The following is a 15518-nucleotide window of genomic DNA, read 5'->3' as shown; positions in this document are numbered from 1 at the left end:
TGGATAATCCCCATAGCTATATGCATGTTTTAACTAAGTGAGGCTTAAGCTGTCAGTCTCCTGCTGTGGCAGCCAGAAAACCTGGTGGCCAATTCTGCTGAGCTCTGCAAGTAGCTAAGTCCTCAGAAGATAGAATACAGTTTCTAGGAGTTTCCCCAACAGTAAAAGCAAGGAATAAGACCTGGCATAGCACTCCCCTTCCCCCAATCCATCTATGTTAGACCCAAAAAGAAGGCAGCACAATTTCCAAGAGCTTTGATCAGAATTTACATCTTCTAAAATATGGGATAAGCCAACAGAAACAGTTAAGCCAGGTTTGGTTAAGTTCTGCCACCCAAGCTACCACCGCCTTTGTACCGTCAGCATTTGAAGCCATATGAGAGCAGCTTCCCAAGTTTACATCTTCATGGCCCTCGCTGCTGTGACTTACAGATTTACAGCTGCAATTGTACTAGCTTTGCATCCATTAGCACGGATACTGGTTGCAGTCTAACCATGGCAACGTGGGATTAAGCATGGGCTGCAAAACCAACTCATAAGCTGGGTCAATTCACAACTGGTGTTAAATATCATGCTGTTGCTACCAGACCACTACTGTGCTTGAGAGAGGTCGAATGTGCCATTGCTGCAATGCAGACATACTTAAACACTATAAAATGATCTCAACGGTTTAGTACTGCGAACCTTGGTGGTTTGCCATGGTTGACACTGTCATTGGAGAAAGCCAGGAATATTCCTTTCACTGTACCTATTAATACAAGGTTAACAAAACTAGAGCAGGAAAAGACTTTATATTCTGCCTGAAACTCAAACTCTACATGGCAATCACATCAAGCTGTGACCAAACATTATTTTAGCAAATAAGCATTACACAACAGCATTTATCAATGCATTTATAATTAAAGCAAAGCAGCCTTTGGCAGTTAGAAACACCAGCTTTCCTTATAAAAGGAAAGATACCTGCAGGTCAGTTGTGCTGTAGTGTTCTATTTAAAGTGCTTGCTAAGTGTAGAATTTGGCTTTCTGCCCATGTGTTTTAAGCTCAGTGTTGTGGCATAGCCTGGGTAATTGCACTTCGGGTGACAAGCACAACAGAACTTGGAGGCATGTCAGTAATATACTTTCAACCTCGTCTTAACTTACTAGAACCAAATCTTGCCCTGCGAATGCACCGGCTCCACAAAGGGCCGCACCAGCCCGTTTCCCTGGCCACGCTACGGAGCTGTGAGCTTTTCACACTTACACGCGTGACATCAAATCCTGCATGCCGGTTTCGCTATGCTGAGAGGCTTTATTTTGAACCTAGTCTTCAAAGCACAGGGGAGAAGACCTGGGGTGACTGTAGTAGAAGAGCAGAGGAGCTGGAGCAATTAGGACAGTACTAGAAAGAAATCCTAGAGGTGGGAGGTAAAAAAGCTGGGTAGCACTGAAATCAGTGCACATCCCTCTGGCATTTCAAATGGCAAGGCAGCCAAGGCATAGCTTTGCCTCCTCCAACAAGAAGTTTACCCAGATTCTCCCTGACACACTCTTTCTGAGAATTATTTGTGAAGCCTGCATAGCACACATCTCCCCCAGCAAGCCTACATACCCAGGCCTTGACTTGATGGCTTTCTCTTCAACACCAGGAATGTCCCCCTCCTCCCCCAGGTTAAGTTACACAACCCCAGCTTTATTTTTTGCTCTTAGAGAATTGCTGCAGCTGCCTCGTGGACAAAGTCTGTGCAGAGGAGTGTGACTTGTCAGTACATCAGGATCTGTGCTGGGGCGCTTCAGGAAATTGCTCAGGTTTTTATTTTTAAAAAACAGGAATAAGCAGAAGTTCTTATTCCAAAAATCTTTTTGCTTTTGTGCTTAAGCAGCCTGAATGCTATTCACTTGACAATTTCTTCAGCTATTCCAAATTTAAATACTGTACTTGTAAACATACAAGTTGAATTTGTTTTGGAAGAAAAGCTCTCACATGCGCTATTTATAAAAAGCAAAATGCTTTCAACCTACAGATTTAGTCAACTATGCTATTATAAGATATACGCATTTTATATAAAAATGTTAATTTATCCAGTATCATGAATACGAACTCATTACAGATAAGACTTTCAGTCCCTATCCTGTTCACTAAATTATACTGCCTCTTACTGTTGTCAAAGAACGTTTTGGCCCTACCTTACATTAAATCAAAGCTGTACAACACCCCCATACTTCTACATGACTCTTCCAATCCTAGCCCTGTGTCCTTCAGACGAGCACCTCTTACATTCACCAACAGATCTTGAACAATGCATTGCATTGGCTCTCTCATCTGTTTGCGTAGCATCCGCAGACTATTCTCGACAAGTGCCACGCTTCACCCACACAAAGGGCCTAACAGATGATGAATTCTGGATTGTGCATTCCTTTCACCCAGTCTAACATCAGATCGTAGCAATTCACATTCAGAGTAAATATGACACAGCATTATTTAATAGTTTTACCAAACAAAGCTCAACTAAACGTACCGAAGAAAGCTTGTTGGCTGCTCCCTAGCAGGAGGCAGTACTTGGTTGACCACATGAGCATCCAGCAACAGATGCAGAGCCTTGTTGGAAAGAAGCTGATTTCCCATAACCCTCTTATTTCAAGTTGACATCATCCAGTTATTAATCTGCAAATTAAGATCCAAATTCAACACGCCAACGAAGTGTTAATAGTAGGCTTTAGGCTCAGCCTAAATTTTGTCATCCCCAGTTTTTCTGCATGACTACAGTTGCACAAGTTATGTATCACATAGTAGTCTAACAAGACTGAAGTCCCTTCCGAGCGTAAGGACCCTCCATCCCAGTGTCATCATCATGTTGTTCTGCCATAACACACCACCTTCATAATTTTTTTTTTTAATAAAAAGATATAGACTAGCGTTTAGATTACAACAATGCAAAAAACCCACTATTCATACAGAGTTTGTTCTAGGAAACATACCATACCTATTCTTCTTTTTAGAGTACAGAAGTCACAGAAAGGAAGAAAAACCCCAGAAGTTATACCCTCAGCTACGAACTAATGCTTGCTGAACAAAACAGGTAGGAGATCACAAATAAATTGGTGCATACAAGAGTTAAAGATACAGAACTGATGCAGCCTTCCAACGCCTCAAGAGATTCTTTCTATCCACTAACTTCCATCCAGAGCTGTGCTAGGTTTGAAGCATAACTCACAGGCTCTCCCTAGTATCACCAGAAAGCTTACTTTTATTTCAATAGCAGAAACTAACCATCTTAGAAGTGTTGGTTAGGAGTAGGCAGGTCAAAAATAATTCCACCTATTTCCAAGAGAACAGTGGAGTCATCCACCTACTCAAAGTGATAACTGCAGGGGGGAAGATGAAACAGAACAAGGCGGAGACACCAGGAGCTGTCATCAGGTCACATGTGGTGACCTTCACGTCAGCCCTCAGTCATGTCCCAAAGTACAGTCAGTCCAGTATAGGAAGAGAGATGAAGGAAGAGGGAGACACCTGAGACAGGCTTGGATTCCCAGAAACCCCAGGACAGATGAAGGAGCCCGGTAGCATCACGAGGACAGGTCTAGGCATACTAGAGCCATCCTCCATAGCTCTACCATTGCACAGAGCTGACCCCACAGTGGCACTACCTACCTGGACAGCAGGCAAGATCTCAGGTATGGTACATGTGCTGAAGATTGCTGAAGACATCCCCATGTGACATTTCATTGCACCCCCATGAGGCCTGGGAACAGGCAATACCATGCTTGGAGATGGTTACTAACAACCCTTACCACAACCTGACCTGATCCACCACTTACAGCACGCCTACAGCTCCTTGGCTAAGGTAGGCAGCACATACCTACAGCAGCCAGCCCAGCTGTGATCTCCATAGACATTACCATTAAGCAGCATGGCTTTTCACAGCTCTTGTTGATTGCCAGCACATTACTTAATTGTGCCTTGCAGGCAAAAGGGACAATGGTTGAAGAGCCCAAGCATAAGCATATCACTCACAACCAGAGACATGAACCAAAGTGAACTAAATACATAGTAGGTATGGGGTAAGCCTGCAAATTGGACAAAAATTAACAATGGTCAACTTGGACAAATCATTAAGCGGGTTGCTTTGAATCAGTGAAACCGGAGTATCACCTCCAACAGCACTACAAGCCAGACTTACTCCATAACATCCAGAAGAAAGTGGCCAAGACCAGCAGCCTCTTACCCCATCCCTCCTTAGTAGCAGCCAATACAACTATGATCTCTTTCCAACTGGAGAATAGCCATGGATGATTGGGTTCAAGACCATGTACTCAGCTATTATTGCCATTTAAATTAGAACTCCAGAGTGACATGCCATAATGACCCTGCTGAGGCTGGTCTTTAACTCCTGATAAGTCTGCCCATAAACATCCGAGGGTCAAAAACTTCAGTATTAACAAATTTTCAAAAATAATCCAGCTGATTCCAAGATGTAAAAGCCCCAATGTTCACAGCCTCAGTGAAGTCTACCCTACCTATCCAGCTTCCCCCAGTAGTGCGACTATTGCTGTATTTCAGGCCAAAGGCAGCCAGGCTTCTTCCACACAAATGAAATACTGCTACCGGCAGGGGAAAAAAAAAAATCAGTTAAATTTCACAGAAAGCATATTAGTCAAATTTTGAAGTATATAAGCTTTCAGGTTTCTGGCAGACACTGAGAATGGAAATCATTCCATATGTTGGTCTCAAAACTTTCATTTTTATATGCACCAATGGAGATCATACAGCAATATAAAATGCCTAGTTTCGTTTAGAAGTTCTTTCAAAAAAAGAAGTGACAACAGGTCCTTTGTAGAGAATTGTTTAAACATGACTGCGTGTACTGGGTTTGCGTGGCAAGGTTTTGGTGGCAGGCAGGGTACTTCGAGAAGCTGCTAGAATGTCCAACAGAGCCAATGCCAGCTGGCTCCAAGACTGACCTGCCACTGGCCAAAGCTGAGCCCATCGGCGACGGTGGTAGTGCCTCTGTGATAATGTATTTAAGAAGGGGAAAAAAGTTGCTGCACAACAGAAAACAGCAGCTGAGGGATGTGAAAGAAACAACCCTGCAGACTCCAAGGTCAGTGAAGAAGGAGGGGCAGGAGGTGCTCCAGGCACCGGAGCAGAGGTTCTTCTGCAGCCCGCGGTGAAGACCATGGTGAGGCAGGCTGTCCCCATGCAGCCCATGGAGGTCCACGGTGGAGCAGATATCCACCTGCAGCCCCTAGAGGATCCCACACCAGAGCAGGTGGATGCCTGAAGGAGGCTGTGACCCCATGGGAAGCCCACCCTGGAGCAGGCTCCTGGTAGGACCTGAGGACCCATGGAGAGAGGGGCCCACGCTGAAATAGGTTTGCTGGCAGGGCTTGGGACCCTGTGGGTGACCTATGCTGGAGCAGTCTGTTCCTGAAGGACTACACCCAGTGGAAAGGACCCATGCTGGAGCAGTTCGTGAAGAACTGCAGCCCATGGGAAGGACTCGTGTTGGAGAAGTTCATGGAGGACTGTCTCCTGTGGGAGGGACACGACACTGGAGCAGGGGAAGTGTGAGGAGTCCTCCCCCTGAGGGGGAAAGAGCAGCAGAGAAAACGTGTGACAATGACTGCAATCCCCATTCACCATCCCCCTGCACTGCTTGGGGGAGAAGAGGTAGAAAAAAAAATCAGGAGTGAAGTTAAACCTGGGAAGAAGAGAGGGGTGAGGGGAAGGTGTTTTAAGATTTGGTTTTACTTCTCATTATCCTACTCTGATCTGATTGGTAATAAAATTACATTAGTTTTTCCCCAAGTCAAGCCTGTTTTGCCCGTGGCAGTAGTTGGTGAGTGATATCTCCCTGTCCTTATCTTGACCCATGAGCTTTTTGTTATATTTTGTCTCCCCTGTCCAGTTGAGGAGGGGGAGTGATAGAGCAGCTTTGGTGGGTACCTGATGTCCAGCCAAGATCAACCCACCACACTGTGGTTGTCTCAAGAAACAGCCACTTGACACTTACAGAATTATACAAGAGAAGAAACATTACCATCATCCACTGAATCTGAACACCAAGTTTTCAACAAAAGTTGGGCCTCAATGCCTTTTTGCTTAGCATTTTGAGTAACATGGTCACAACAACAAAAAAAATCGAGGTTAGGCAGAGATTCCACTGAAGTGGCAATATCATTAAGAACAGACAAGGCCTTTGCTTTCTACCTTAACTGATAAGTGCCACACTCTATCTGAAACATGTGGGTATGGGCATTTTGTTACCACATGCATGACAAATTAGAAGGAATTTAGATAATAGCTACAAGACACTTAAAAGGTACAGAAGAGATGTTAACCTCAAGTTATACTGCTTAATGCACCACTGAAAGGCATTCAGCTACTAAGTGTGGGAATGGTGACTATTCTGCAAGAGAAGTCGGGAGCACTGAGACGAAATTCAGTTTTCTTCAATGCATTGTAAGAAGCCCATTCTTTTACTAAAGGTGACTACTTCTATAGACAATTATTCTAGCCAAGATAAGCAAACACTTGCACACCAGTGTAGTTTACGTCCATGAATTAGAGGCTTTATGAGCAGACTTTATGCAAGAACAAATGTGTCTTCACAGAATGTATTGTAAGTCAAAACTACTCTATTACATGGCTTTTGTTTTGATAAAGCCAAAGAGGGTGCTGCAAAGGAGAATATTATTTCAGCCTTTGCCTAGGTCTGATAGCAAAAGGTTTCTAGCTGCAGAGATGTCTAAGGATTAATTTACAAACAAGAATTTTTGCACAATGGACAAGTGTCTATCGCACAAGAATTGACCCGAGTGGCACAACTGGCTCAACACTGGTCCTTACACTGTTCCAATACTCTGGCAAAGGGTTTTGCATCTTAACACCTCCAAATATTTTGCTACAATGAACATTAAAACATGTTTTAAATACTTGAACTAGGATACATATCTTAACTTGGGGAAGAGTCACATAGCTATTGGAAAAATGTCCCTACTGCTATCAACTTAAGTTTCATCTCCCAAGCAAAAGTCCCTTCCCTGAATTTCTAAATTACTTGTATAATTTTAAGACAACAAAATAGACCAAAGGGAACACATCATGTCATGCTTTTAGTACTAAAACCTTAAGGAGTAAGACACAGCCTGCCTGCCAGGCAGCCTTCTCTTTGTTAATCACAAATACTATGATATCTGAAAGTGTCACCCACTTAAGACAGCCCTTTACATTCCCCTTGTTCTCCAGGTGATTGCATCAATTAAAAAACCCAAACATCCAGGAAGTCTGAAGGTCAGATTTCTTCAAGTCAAGCAAGATGCCAAGATATCCTACATGTACTCCAATTCAGTAGCTTTATAATTTTTTTTCTCCTATTTGTAGGCTACTTTGGGCAAATATTATGCATTTTAAATATTTCAGAAAATGTGGAGACAGGTAATCAATCTGTTTGGCTCACTTGGCTACTAGTGCTTCGCAGGAGGGTACACAATGCCAAAGTTATTACTATTAAACTGGCCTGGTGAGATGAGACATCCTCAGTAAGTTGCTACCACAAAAGCTTAGTAAGATTAACCGCAATTCCTTTTACTCATAATGCTGGATAAAACTCTAAGGTTTTAAAACTGAAGCAGCACCGTGGAAATAGCAAGCTAATTTTGTGCACATGCATATGTGTATGCACACATCTGATCATGTGAAGCCCAAACTATAAGAGGAGCCGCTATACTGCAAGTCACATAACCTCTAGTCCATCCACACTGCAGTCCACCTGTAACTCTGCTCCATTTCAAATTTAACTCAGTTGCACTTAAGTTCAACATAAAATCCCCACCATTTAGTCCATACTATTCATTACTATGAATACCTGATGATGGCCATAAACTACCCAGCCAAACTGCATGTCGAAGATCAGAGTTAACGTTCTGCAAGCATTTTTTTTCTGGCATTTCCTACCCTTTAGATGCAAAATGAGCATCACGCAGTAGACCTAAAGTGCTATTAAAGATACCCAGTGTGAATATATCACTATGTAAAATAGCAGGCAGTGTGACTTCAGAAACAGTGAGGTAAAAACACATTTGAGCTGTTGAGAAGTTACAGATGTGGTCCCACACTCAGACACTGGCATAACATCACTGCAATGCTGGAGATCTTAAGGATTTACACAAAAAAAAAAGAACACCCTTCTAACACTGGAGAGTCAAAAACTTCCACTAATTCCTAAAATATGAACCAGATCTAAAGCTACCTACATGTTTTTAGTTACTATCTCTTGAACAGACAGGCAAGAAATTTCAAGAGGCACAGTTCTTTGCATTGTTACCCAAGAAAAAAAAATCATGTTGTATTTTACTTTATCCAATGATCATTCTGTGCAAGCTCATGGAAATAAAGCCAAACAATGGAAAAATTATGCAAACAGTTAGTGCCCAATCTTTCCAAATGGAGAGCTTTAAATTTTTATTCTTATGGCAGAGATGAGCTGTGCTACAGCTCTCCTCTTGCCATACAACAGGACGTAACTGCACACTATCTTTATTTTCAGGCAGTATCAGAGGTGGAAATCACTATCTGTGCTTCTTAGCATACACAATAACCCTACCTGGATTGGAGGAGCCCGAGGGAGAGGACTGGGAGCTGGCTACCATCATTACCTTGCCCGTTCCCTCCTGAGGATAGACTGCTGTCCAAAACAGGCTACAGGCTGGGTGAGTTGTCCGGGGGGTTCCGTGGGGCCCACAGACGCAGCCATCCAAAAAAACTATACGCAACAGCAGAGTGAGGGTCAAACAGGTATTCCCCAAGCCTGAGAGTTGCAGATCCTAACTGTGCTTATGATCAGTGAATCAACATCAGAAGAAGTTTCTTGCCTCCCTGCCTGTAGACAGCTTAGCAGCTCTTGGAGATAGCCTGCTCTGAACGGGAGCTCTTCAGACCCAGAGCAAGCAACTCCAGGCTCTATTCACCCACAGTTCCGTACCCCTTTGCCGCATCAAAACTCTGCTTATTAGCATCAATGATACCTAAAGGCAATAAAAACAGAAGATTAAGTAGACAGAGAGAAGCTCTGTAGCACCTTGCAATGCAGAGGCATGCAGAAGGCAGCTTTTCTTCTGAGAGTACCACACATTTTTTTTCCTTGGCACCAAGGAATATTTTTGTGGAATTAAATGTTCTACCAGTTACATAATTCTAAGTGCTTAAGAAACTTCTATTTGCTTAATTTTAAGCTTTCTGGGAAGTAGCCTAGAGTACCAAACTTTTAAACATGGTGCTTATTCTTGCCATCAGTTATCTGTAAGTGAGTTCCATATCGATTTCCTGCTCTGAAAAAAAATTATTCCCACATATTGCAAATTGCTTTGAAATCAAAACAAATCACTTGGAAGAAGCTGAGATCCAACAATACCGAACTCTGAAGAGCACACGGTTAATGAGTTACAAAAAGCAAGGAAAACAATGCCTTGACAAGTATTTAGCCCCCAAATTACTTGGGAAAACTAATCATAATGCTTGGGGTTTTTTTCCCCCCCTCCAACTCATGTGTCAAGACTTGCTCCTTCAAGTAGCAAAAATACCTTACGAAACAAATTGCCTTAAGAGCTATCAAATAGCAACTCTAACAATGCAGTTAATTTTTCTTGTTTCCTTTCATGTTAGGTGTATTCATTTTCATCTACCCAGCCTAAATCACCTCTGAAGGAGCTTTTAATATTGACTCTTGCCCCACATTAAACATGCTTCTTGACACAGCGTACTTGGTCAAACCATGCTTCTGGGCAGTGCTATGTGTTTAATAACGAAGTTTCTATTTGTATAATTTCTAACTTGCACCTTCCCTGAAAGGTTGGCTCCCAGCACAAGAATACCAATCAACTACAAAAATAAGAAGAATTTCCTTTTTTAATAACAATCAAGAACTGTGACACTACAGTGCAATTGTGCCAAACACACAGAGCTTTGAGTAAGCCATTAGGAAACACTTTCTAATAGTTCTGTAAGTATCCTGAAAACATCACTCGATCAAAGCATTAGGCAGAGGTTTATCAACCTCCAGGCTCTGAAGGCCCTCGCATGAAAGCAAGACACTGGATTCCAAAGCAGACAGAGAGTGATCAACTGAGATGGTGAAAATTTCACTACGCAAACCCTCAGCCATTGAAATCTATCCCAACTAGCACCTATCATCACCAGATTACAGTTTAATAAATAACCTTTGTTGTGGGGGTCCCCATTTAAGTACCAGCTGCCAAAATGAAAGGTGAAGAAGTTCTCCTGCAGCAAAGAACCCTCTCAGCTGAATGGAAGATGCCTATGGCATAAAGGTGGCATCGATGACCTGCTCACACGTAGTTCTGCAGATTACAGCACAATCTGGTTCTCTACTGCTCAGGTACTGCCTGCAAAACCAGAAAAACACATTCCCATCCTTTCCAGAGCAATTCAGAACTACCACATAGCCCAGTGGAATCTGATCTAAAGACCTGTCTTATCACACCATGTCCTTCCCGGCTGACCTAAGAAAGAAGCAACTGGCACTATCTATGACCAGGACATGAAGCATTTCATTCTGAAAAAAAAAAATCTTCCCTTTGACACTCAAAAAAACTCAGTAACTGAATCAACTGTGAGCAATCAACATCTTAGACACAAGGTCTACCCACCTTTCACCCTTAAACCAAGTCTGAAGGAGCCAGGGACCAAAAATCAAGTTCACCTAGTGCAACCAAATACCTGTAGCTCAACACAACTGATTCTGCCAGCAACTTTAGTCAAACTGGCAATTTCTTGCTGACAGCAGCTGAGGCACAGACACTTGCTTTTATCACTGGACCTCTTTGGAGGACTTAACATCACTGACCCTGCGCTACTTTTGCCTTGCCAGCAAGGAATGAGAGGTAACCAGTGCATGGAATAGCTCAACTCCTTCCTTGAGGGTGGGAATCTGGAACTTAAGCAAAGGGTTGCCCAAAACATTATTCCAGGTCATGCTGCATAGCTACGTAAAGTCACTAAACAAGGCAAAGGTGGATTATAACCTCCACTGCAGATGTGCACCTTCAGCTGATCGCACAGCAAGGGCTTGCTGTTCAGGCCCCGCTATCCCTCGCTGATACAAGCTGCTCTTCACAAAGCGGTTGCTTCTGAAGGCTGCTGCCCATCTAGCTGGGAGGTCCTAAAATACAAAGTACTGCAGCAGATCTGAGCATGCGGTATTAGTTGATAAAATACGTTTAGATGCTGTGCTTGAATTTTTAAGAAGTCCCTGCCTTTATTCTAGCCAGCACTAAGGTATTGATAACCTACCATTTAAACAAACATTCAGGGGGACAGGTTTTCTGCTTCAATTTACCGAACGCTAGAGTTACAGGATTAGCAACTGAAACCAGAATCTGTTGAAATGTTGAACCAGCTTTTAACAGCAGTAGCTCCTGTCAAGGAGGTGCAAAGAGAGCACTTTCCTCATTTCAGTTTGTTCAGCTAGTTCAACAGCCCAGAGAGAAAGGTCGTACTTCTCCAAGAATAAACAAGGTGCCAAAAGCTGATGTTACCGGCTCCAAGGGCTCCGTGAGCGCAAATCAAGCGTCTGTATTCCCAATCAACCATCACTAACACTTTCTTTATTAAGGTCACATTAAACACAGGTTTCCCTCAAAATATTTATACTTGAGCTTAACTAGGAGCCTTTGTACTTTCCCCTCCAGTTCCTACCCTCAAACCACACCTCAAGTGGAAGAAAATTCCCAAACTCTCATCGCCGCAAAGTTTAAAAAAGTTACGTCCTGTAATTGCATATTTCTAATCCTGCTTATCTCATTTTAGGAAACTAAAAATACAAACCAAGATGAAGCATGGTATTTCATCAAGCCAAGAAATCTGAAAAATAAATCAGATGCCGATCTGAACTAGTGCTCACCTTGAATATATCATAGAGGTCACCCCACCAAATAAAGTTTAGGGTATTAATCTTATCTCTAGATGATTCAGTAAGCCAAGTCTAACACATCTAAAGGTTTGCCTGAAGGCCCAATAAAAAAGCCAAGACCATCACTTCTCAGGACAACAGGACTCCTTCTCCCTAGGGACAGAACAAGGGTCTAAGACCACTTTTTCAGTGGCTCAAAAGTTAGGATGCATAACCAAAGATCAAACGCTACCAGAACCAAAAACCACCATGCACAACTCCTCATGGAGGAAAGATGGGACAGAAACAACGTATGACAGACTTCAGCCATGCTGTGGAAGGGTGAAGGCATCATGAGACCTTAGTCTCCTACTCTCAAAGTAAGTATCAAAGGATTGGTCAGAAGAATTTAGAAGAACGGCATGACAGTTCCAAGGACATTAAATACCAAAAAAGATAGCACACTCATAATACTGAGGTAAGGCAACTGGCAACCTTGTCTAAATCTACACTTGTTAACGCACATCCCCAGAATACTTCACAGGCTGCTTCAGCTTCTTTCCAGGTACAACTACAAACATGCAGTCCAGAGAGCTCCCCAAGCAAACAAAAATATTCTGACCCATTGTGATGTCTTTGAAAAAAAAAAAATGGATGAGTAATTTAAGTGCAGGAAGAGGTCACCAAACCATTTGGATGTAAAAATGACCCAGTTACCAACCAAAGACTAGAGTGACTTCCTGAATAAGGAATAATGGAGGTGAGTCTAAGAATATACCTATCACACCTACATGAGTAAGCCAGCCAACTCATTACAAAAGGCAAGCCTTGTGCCAAAGCCTTCCCTTCCTTCAAAACAACGAGGCCAAACCGAACGTGACTCAAATCTATTATTCCCCAAGCTACAGGTTATTTTGGTTTTGTGGAACAAAGCTCTTAAACCTTGACCCAGAGAGGCCAAGAGGCACCGAAGACGCAGGTTAGCCAAGCAAAGAGATCATCCAAAAATTTTTTCAGTTTGAAAGAAGCCAAAGGGCATGAAATGGGAGACGCAGAAGCCACTATTAAAACGGTTAACTCCTGGGAGAAGTGAGCTGAAGGGGACAATATTTTGCCAGAGACTAAGCAGACATCAAGTGCAAAGGGGTATGCCCAATGCAACATATCTTCCGCAGCCACCAAGGTGGTTTTTTGTTTTTTTAATTGCTTCTTTTAAGAAAAACGTGCAATTCCTCCTCTTCCAGTTGTTTTGAGAATTTAAGTCTGCTCCCTTCAGTTGCTTTCTGGGACAGCAGTGCCAGATTTCTCGCTTACTGTATTTACAAGAGGGGAAATAACAACCGCAGAAGTTTTTTTGGATTAACAGGAAGGTTGAGAGAGGAATTGAAAGCATTTATCTACCTTCACCCATTAAGTGTTCCGGCAGCCCTTTGAAGGCTGCCCTCGAAAAGTTTGGAGAGGAGAAAAGGAAAACAGGGGGGAAAAAAATAATCATGAAAACCAGTCCTGAAACACCATGAAGTTTTGAGGAAAACACAGTCTTCCCCCTGAATTAGTCATCCTCCACAGGATGCTCCTGTGCGACGAGTGAAGCGATCAAGGGATGGCCGGGAAGCCCCTTACTCTGAAATAAATATACACAGACCAGAACCAAGGGGACAACTTGGGGTGGGAGGGAAGACTCTGCACCCTGCCATGAGGTACCTGCCTTCCTTCGGGGTTAAAACAGGAAAACAACAGGACAGAGACGGCTGTGGCGCGGCCCCCCCTCCCCAGAGCGCATCCCGAAGGAGAGGGGCCCCGCAGGCCCCCGCCAGCCCGCCCTGCAGACCGCCCCCGGCCCCCCGCCGCCGGGCAGCGGGAGGGGAAGGGCAGCTGGCGGGGCACTACCTACGGGCGCCGACCCCCCCGCTCCTCCCCCAGGCCCCGACCCCCTCCCGCGGGGGGCGGAGGGGCTGACAGCGGCCGCGGGCCCGCCGCCCCACCGGGGCCCCTCCGAGCCCGACAAAGAGGCCCGGCAGGCGGAGGAGGGGGCGGGGGGGGGGTGCGCAGGCCCCAGCAGCGGCTCCCCGGGACCACCGCGGCGGCGGGAGGCCCGGTCCGTCGGCGGGGCAGGGGGGAGGCCGTACCTTGAAGTAGCCACCCTCGTAGAGGGTGTTGGGGGGCCCGAAGATCGCCACCTCCCAGTTGTAGAGGTCGGACTCGTCGACCAGGGTGATGCGGAAGCCCTCCACCGGCTCCTCCTGCAGCGACTTCAGCTCCAGCATCAGCGCCTTCTGCGAGCTGCTCATCTGCTGCTGGGCCATGGCGCGGCGCGGCCCCCGCCGCCCCGCCGCCGCCCCGCGCTCCCGCTGCCGCCCCCCCGCCGCTACCGCCGCGCTGCCCCGCGGGCCCCCGCCCCTCCCCGTGCTGACGGCCGCCGCCGCCGCCGCCACTTCCTTTTGTGACGGCGCCCGCTCGCCGCTGACCTCAGCGCGCCGCGCCGCGCCCCGCCCCGCCGCACGGCAAGCCCCGCCCCGCCGCACGGCAAGCCCCGCCCCGCCGCACGGCAAGCCACGCCCCGCCGCACGCCCCGCCCCTACCGGCGCTCTTAAAGGGGCAGCGCTGCCCGCTGCAGCGCTCAGGGGCTGCGTGGGAGAGCGGGTGCGGGAGTGGCAGCGGCCCCCACGGGCTCTGCCCGTATCTCCCCTCGGCGAGACCCGGCCCCACGGCGCCGGGCGGGGGAGAAAGCACGTGCTGGAGTGGGAGTGGGACGGAGGGGGCGGTGCTGCGCCGGGGTCCCGGGTGGGTACGGGGAGACACGGCCGGGCCGAGCTGCTGCGCCGGCAGACGCCCAGGGGCGAAAAAGAGCCCTTTCTGTACAAAGGGTGGGTTTTGAGGAGTGACCTTGCATGACCCAGGGTCCCCTAAAAATCCTGCAGCAACCCCCAAGCAGCAGGAGAGGAACAGGCGGTCACACCCCCTCCCCACGGGTGTTACTTTCACGTGGCTCCACGGACGCGCGAGGTGCTATAGGCAGCAAATGCGCTTTCAATCCTTCCTCCCATTCCCCGACCTGCTTAAGGGAGAAAAATGTTGGCAGAGGTGGCGAGGTACGCCGGCCTGTGAGCGTGAGCAAGCACCTATTCCTCAGCAAGTCTTTAAGGAATAACCTAAACACGATTTGTTACAAAAAGAAAGAAAGAAAAATAACGGAAGGAGGACAAACAGCGTAGCGCAACCCCAGATGGTGCAAATCACTTCGGGAAACGTTAACGCACCCGCCTGCCCGTCGGTCAGCACGTGGCAGCACCCAGCTGCTCGGGCAATACCCAGCGTGGACGTACCTGCACGCCCGGCGTCTTAACCTCGGCCGGGAGAGGAGAAACAATAAGGATGCAGCAGCCCTGACAGAGAAAAGCTGATGCATATTCCTTGAATGAAAGAATTAATATGGCTCTAACAGGAATAATTTAAATAAGCAATAGGCTGTGATGACTTCTAAATTAATCGTAATGTCTCCCCCAAAATGTCAGAGTCATTTGAAGGAAATCTGTGCTGCCTGTGGACTTGCGGTCAAACAAAAATTGGAGATGAATAAAAGTGAAAATCGTGTCATGCCTTAACATAAATCTGTGGCGTTGGATT

At 45.8% G+C, this 15518-nt stretch overlaps 1 protein-coding gene across 1 annotated transcript in view; it reads right to left on the bottom strand.

The window, feature by feature from the left end:
- The window catches only part of UBE2R2 (ubiquitin conjugating enzyme E2 R2), a 53487-nt gene extending 39287 nt beyond the window's left edge, over window positions 1-14200 (bottom strand). The window contains exon 1 of the mRNA XM_059833352.1: window positions 14021-14200. Coding sequence (XP_059689335.1) covers window positions 14021-14197 — 177 coding nt within the window. The 5' untranslated portion in view covers window positions 14198-14200. The remainder of the gene's footprint in view (window positions 1-14020) is intronic.
- Window positions 14201-15518: the final 1318 nt, after the last annotated feature.

The sequence above is a fragment of the Gavia stellata genome, chromosome Z, assembly GCF_030936135.1.
Source record: "Gavia stellata isolate bGavSte3 chromosome Z, bGavSte3.hap2, whole genome shotgun sequence".
NCBI classification, from domain to species: Eukaryota; Metazoa; Chordata; class Aves; order Gaviiformes; family Gaviidae; genus Gavia; species Gavia stellata.
This window is presented reverse-complemented; position numbering and strand designations above follow the sequence as displayed.